The sequence below is a fragment of the Procambarus clarkii genome, chromosome 18 (genome assembly GCF_040958095.1).
Source record: "Procambarus clarkii isolate CNS0578487 chromosome 18, FALCON_Pclarkii_2.0, whole genome shotgun sequence".
NCBI lineage: Eukaryota > Metazoa > Arthropoda > Malacostraca > Decapoda > Cambaridae > Procambarus > Procambarus clarkii.
Window position 1 is genome coordinate 29272874 of NC_091167.1, and position 6000 is coordinate 29278873.

At 44.6% G+C, this 6000-nt stretch overlaps 1 protein-coding gene across 1 annotated transcript in view; it reads left to right on the forward strand.

Moving 5' to 3' along the window:
* LOC123754365 (WD repeat-containing protein 86) overlaps window positions 1-5771 on the forward strand; it is a 32760-nt gene extending 26989 nt beyond the window's left edge. Inside the window, exon 9 of the mRNA XM_045736717.2 lies at window positions 1515-5771. Within this exon, the coding sequence (XP_045592673.1) occupies window positions 1515-1716 (202 nt within the window). The 3' untranslated portion in view covers window positions 1717-5771. The remainder of the gene's footprint in view (window positions 1-1514) is intronic.
* Window positions 5772-6000: the final 229 nt, after the last annotated feature.

Here is a 6000-nt window from a genome sequence, read left to right on the forward strand (position 1 = left end):
CTGATTCATCACGTTAATGTCATTGTATTGTATATCATGCACTCTGTTAGAGTCCAGGGCATAGTACTTGCATCATGCACTCTTTTAGAGCCCAGGGCATAGTACTTGCATCATGCACTCTGTTAGAGCCCAGGGCAACCATCCCCCCCCCGGTATGTGCTTCAGAGAAGCTGCGGGATCCTTGTGAGGGAAGTAGCACTCCAGGTTGCAATTCTTTTACCGTGTCGTGGCGCAGTCGACTAAGGCTCGTCTGAGATTATCCCGGACGCAGGTTCGAACCCTCATCACGACTCTTGTGGATTTGTTCATTTGATATATCACACTATTGTGATTTCTATGTGTACACTGAGAGGTGTATCCCGCTTCTTGGTGTATATGCACTGAGAGGTGTACCCTGCTTCTTGGTGTATATACACTGAGAGGTGTATCCCGCTTCTTGGTGTATATACACTGAGAGGTGTACCCCACTTCTTGGTGTATATACACTGAGAGGTGTACCCTGCTTCTTGGTGTATATACACTGAGAGGTGTACCCTGCTTCTTGGTGTATATACACTGAGAGGTGTATCCCGCTTCTTGGTGTATATACACTGAGAGGTGTACCCCACTTCTTGGTGTATATACACTGAGAGGTGTACCCTGCTTCTTGGTGTATATACACTGAGAGGTGTACCCTGCTTCTTGGTGTATATACACTGAGAGGTGTACCCTGCTTCTTGGTGTATATACACTGAGAGGTGTACCCTGCTTCTTGGTGTATATACACTGAGAGGTGTATCCCACTTCTTGGTGTATATACACTGAGAGGTGTACCCTGCTTCTTGGTGTATATACACTGAGAGGTGTATCCCACTTCTTGGTGTATATACACTGAGAGGTGTACCCTGCTTCTTGGTGTATATACACTGAGAGGTGTACCCTGCTTCTTGGTGTATATACACTGAGAGGTGTATCCCACTTCTTGGTGTATATACACTGAGAGGTGTACCCTGCTTCTTGGTGTATATACACTGAGAGGTGTACCTTGCTTCTTGGTGTATATACACTGAGAGGTGTACCCCGCTTCTTGGTGTATATACACTGAGAGGTGTACCCTGTTTCTTGGTGTATATACACTGAGAGGTGTACCCAGCTTCTTGGTGTATATACACTGAGAGGTGTACCCAGCTTCTTGGTGTATATATACTGAGAGGTGTACCCTGCTTCTTGGTGTATATACACTGAGAGGTGTATCCCGCTTCTTGGTGTATATACACTGAGAGGTGTACCCCGCTTCTTGGTGTATATACACTGAGAGGTGTATCCAGCTTCTCAGTATATATACACTGAGAGGTGTATCCAGCTTCTCAGTGTATATACACTGAGAGTTCACCTAACCTTACGGTGGTCAAGGTCCCCGCGGCCTGGGCACGTGAACTTTAGCTCTAGAACTAAAATAAATCTGGCCTATTTGGCCAGTAAACACTTGTGGTAGCCATAACAGACTCTGATGACAATGATCTGCTTCCCTGCAGCGAGCAGCTGCCGTCAGTGGGCGAGGCTGAGGACCACGAGTACAGCTGGCAGCAGGACCAGCGGCTGGAGGAGCTCAACCGTCACCTAGACGGCTACCTGCCCGACGACCCGCTCTCCAAGTCCTCGGCTTCCTCCGTCGGCGCCGGCAGCAAGACGACCCTCGAAGCTGACACCTTAGGCATCATTGATGTTGACACCTAGAGCAGACGCTTTGGACCGTGGCGAAGGAACGTGTGACGTGTACACCGCTAGAGGGAGAGGTTGTGACGGTGTACAACGCTAGAGGGAGAGGTTGTGACGGTGTACAACGCTAGAGGGAGAGGTTGTGACGGTGTACAACGCTAGAGGGAGAGGTTGTGACGGTGTACAACGCTAGAGGGAGAGGTTGTGACGGGGTACAACGCTAGAGGGAGAGGTTGTGACGGTGTACACCGCTAGAGGGAGAGGTTGTGACGGGGTACAACGCTAGAGGGAGAGGTTGTGACGGGGTACAACGCTAGAGGGAGAGGTTGTGACGGTGTACACCGCTAGAGGGAGAGGTTGTGACGGTGTACAACGCTAGAGGGAGAGGTTGTGACGGTACAACGCTAGAGGGAGAGGTTGTGACGGTACAATGCTAGAGGGAGAGATGAAGATGGTGTACAAGAACTCACAAGTCTCAGATCCGGGTATGCCGAAGGCAAACATTTGTTTTCCATGCTCAGGGATTCTGAAAAAATATCAATGCATCTTAGAAGAAAGTAGACATAATTCTGTCTCTTAAGCCAAATAACTCTGGTAATTACAGACAAAATTAATAAACATCGTCCATTAGTAAAACTGGAGAACGGATGGTTTTAAATAAGCAATTGTGGAAGATTGGAGATCTACATAAGCACGTATTTGGCTTCACTAGAGGAGTAGGTATAGTAAAGGAACATTACTAGAAACAGTTAACTTAGGCTCGGCTATAGTGATCTTCGTTGATCTAGAAAAGGCATTTGAATTTGCAAGCAATTTAACACACCTTTATCCTTTATCCAAAAAAGATATTGTGACAACTGGTAGCCTGGATTTAAGATTACCTAAGTCACTGATGTGCCAAAGCAAAGCTGCAGGGCAAAGTATCAGTCTACCACCTGCATTACAATGGGACTCCACTAGGAGGAGTCTATACACAGGTGTAGGATACACACAGGTGTAGGATATACACACAGGTGCGGGATATATACAGGTGCGGGATATATACAAGTGTGGGATATACATTGAAATAACGTAATAATGCATCGTGTAATAACGCACCTTCTAATAACGTACCGTGTAATAATGCATTATGTTATAACGCATTGAGTAATAATGCACTGTGTAATAACGCATTGTGTAATAACACATCGTGTAATAACGCATCGTTTAATAACGCATCGTTTAATAACGCAGCACCGTGTAATAATGCATTATGTAATAACGCATTGTGTAATAATGCATCGTGGAATCCGTACGGTGTAATAACACATTGTGCAATCAGCTCATGATGTCTAGTAGTAAGAGAGAGAGAGGGAGAGGGACAGACAGACAGAGACAGACAGAGACAGACAGAGACAGACAGAGCGAGACAGAGATCTGTTGTTGCCAGTGTACTATACTAGTAGAACAAGCCAGATCACACGAACATGGTGACCCTACCTGTGCCTGTTGTAACCACCACTGGTCACAACTAAACACATGACCACAAGGTTACCACGGAGCGGCTGAGAGGTAAAAGACTTCATGTTTCCACACGGGGTGGTCTCCGAAATTACCTTGCTTGGCCCACTTTTGTGTGTAGTAAAATCAAGGCAGGACGGCCAACTGTTCACAGCGGTCAACAAGTGAATAGTGCCGACAGCAACACCACAGAATCCAAAGTGAATTCTGCCACATTATAGGTCGCATGTAATTCTTAATATGAAGCAGGGAATTAGAGTTTCGGTTCACATCAATATTTGTTTTTAATGTGGTGCTATTTTAATATGGTTCCCGTTTATGGGGACAACGGATTTATAGGTGAGGGGGAGGGGTTTCACTGATGCAATCATGTATATCTTACGACAACTAGTTTATTATACTTAAACGTATAGATATACATAGTTGGCGGTAAATTGTTTTTAAGAAGCATTATAGGCAAATCTTCGTGCAGTATCCGTTCTTCAGCCGATACTCAGATCTCTGGCTTCAAGTTCAAGTAAGTTGATTGAGACAAGAAAAAAAGATACATCTCAAAGGGATAGAGTAGCTTAGGCTATCTCCGGCTTAACACTCAATATGATACGCTTCACAGATCATAGCTGCCAACACCACTGCCGTTATAGTTAAAGGACAATATCAGGATCTCACCACGATAAGCTGGACACATTAGCATGCACACGAAGTCTGACGTGTTATCAAATACATCACAGATACATGCTCGATCATGTGACCATCACTCGTGAGCTCACACGGCCACACCAATGTGAGTTTCAGCTCTCCTCCAGTCTCAGCTGGATCACCCTATGGCACCACATACGTGAGACAATGTGTATGCAAAAATACAACGTACTTACATAAATCAGCTCTCACACATTCACATCCACGCTTCTTCGCCATCGTTTGGTGGGCGCACAGCTATGATCATCAGTCTCCACCGCTGTAGTCTCAGTACCACCGACGGAAGTCGAGTAATGGAGGAGCCAAGCTGAACTGTCCAGAGTTCTGTACTTTGGGACTGGTCAGCTCTTAAGAGCAGGAGGGTCCACCTCTGATCTGCGCCAAGTTCTCACCGAGAATGAACGATGGTGTGGTTACACGGCTCAAATCTCGCAATTCATTAAAACTTACACAGACCACCAATCAGAATGCAGCTGTTACCTTAACCAGACATTCTGATTGGCTCAACCATAGGTCCGTCTGACGTCAACAGAGGTACATTGAGCGTAGCTAGCTCGACAGTTGAGGTCACTTCCCTGACCTGACTCCAGCCTTCTTGCCACTGAAGCTTGTTGCATCTTAAATGGTGATGCTTCATCAATCTCAACACATTGCGACGTGTAGCTCCCATCATCTTGTGAAGCCAGACATTGTTTGCCTTCACTCATATTCCATCTAAATTGCAAATGAGATTACCTATCCAGGGACACCCAAGACAAGGTTACTCCAACCTGGAAGGGAAGGGAACTATTAGGGATCAAACAAGCCATTACGCCTATATAGCACTTGGAAGGGGTCAGGATAAGGATTTAGGATGGGACGGGTATCCGTGTATCCTTCAAAAATTTACACGCAAGTCCAGCTCAGACTCAGAACAACTTATTGTTCTCTTACATGTGTATTGTAACATTCATACAAGGGAAGGCGGAGAATTCGCATGATGTTTCATCATTTGTCCTGCTCTTATAGTCATCACTGTCATCAATGTTTTGGCCTAATGAGATCACGTGACTCTGCATTTAATAAGCCTATCACAACTAACAGCTTCTGACTAACCATCACTGATATTTTTTGTCCTCAATAAATGCACTGAAAAATACGACACACATCTCGCTATATACATCCTGGAGTGTTGAATTGTATTATCGATTACTCAGTTAAGTGAATCGACTTGAGAATGGTCCAGGGCGGGCCGAAACGTCGTCGTCCCTTCACCTTCTAGTGTGTGGTCTAGTCAACATACTTTAGCCACGTTATTGTGACTCATCGCCTGCACCCAATTAAGTCATTTATAATGTTTCAACAAAATAACATGTTATCATATTTGTTCCACACAAGATGAATATTTGAAGCATAACTAGAGTGAATTATGGGCCATCTGAGGCTACCTTTGTCCTCTGGTGTTGACGCCGGGGATAACGATGAAAGCGCTCGGTCCAGTGTGGGATCATACTATCTTCCACTGAGACCAAAGTCAAGAATTGTCCATTCTTAACTTTGCCAAAAAGAAATGAAGAGATCTCTGGCATAAGTCTGCTCCCAGGAGCTGCAGCACAACCACAAGATCCAGGGCGCCCAAGCAACTCCTCAAGATACTCTGGCATAAGTCTGCTCCCAGGAGCTGCAGCACAACCACAAGATCCAGGGCGCCCAAGCAACTCCTCAAGATACTCTGGCATAAGTCTGCTCCCAGGAGCTGCAGCACAACCACAAGATCCAGGGCGCCCAAGCAACTCCTCAAGATACTGTGGAATAGTAAATACTTTCCTTCATATTTCCTGGAATGTGCACTTCATTATACTCTATATTTTTTCTACATAAATAATTATATATTTCTGGCTCTTTTTTTTATACCAATTCTTATATATATATATATATATATATATATATATATATATATATATATATATATATATATATATATATATATATATATATTTTTTTTTTTTTTTTTTTTTTTTTAATAGGGAAGGGAGTACCACCTCTGGCTGGAAGAAGGGGGACCCATAGCCTCGGAGGAAACCACACATAACGCATTGGAGGGAATGTGAGTCCCCTCCAATA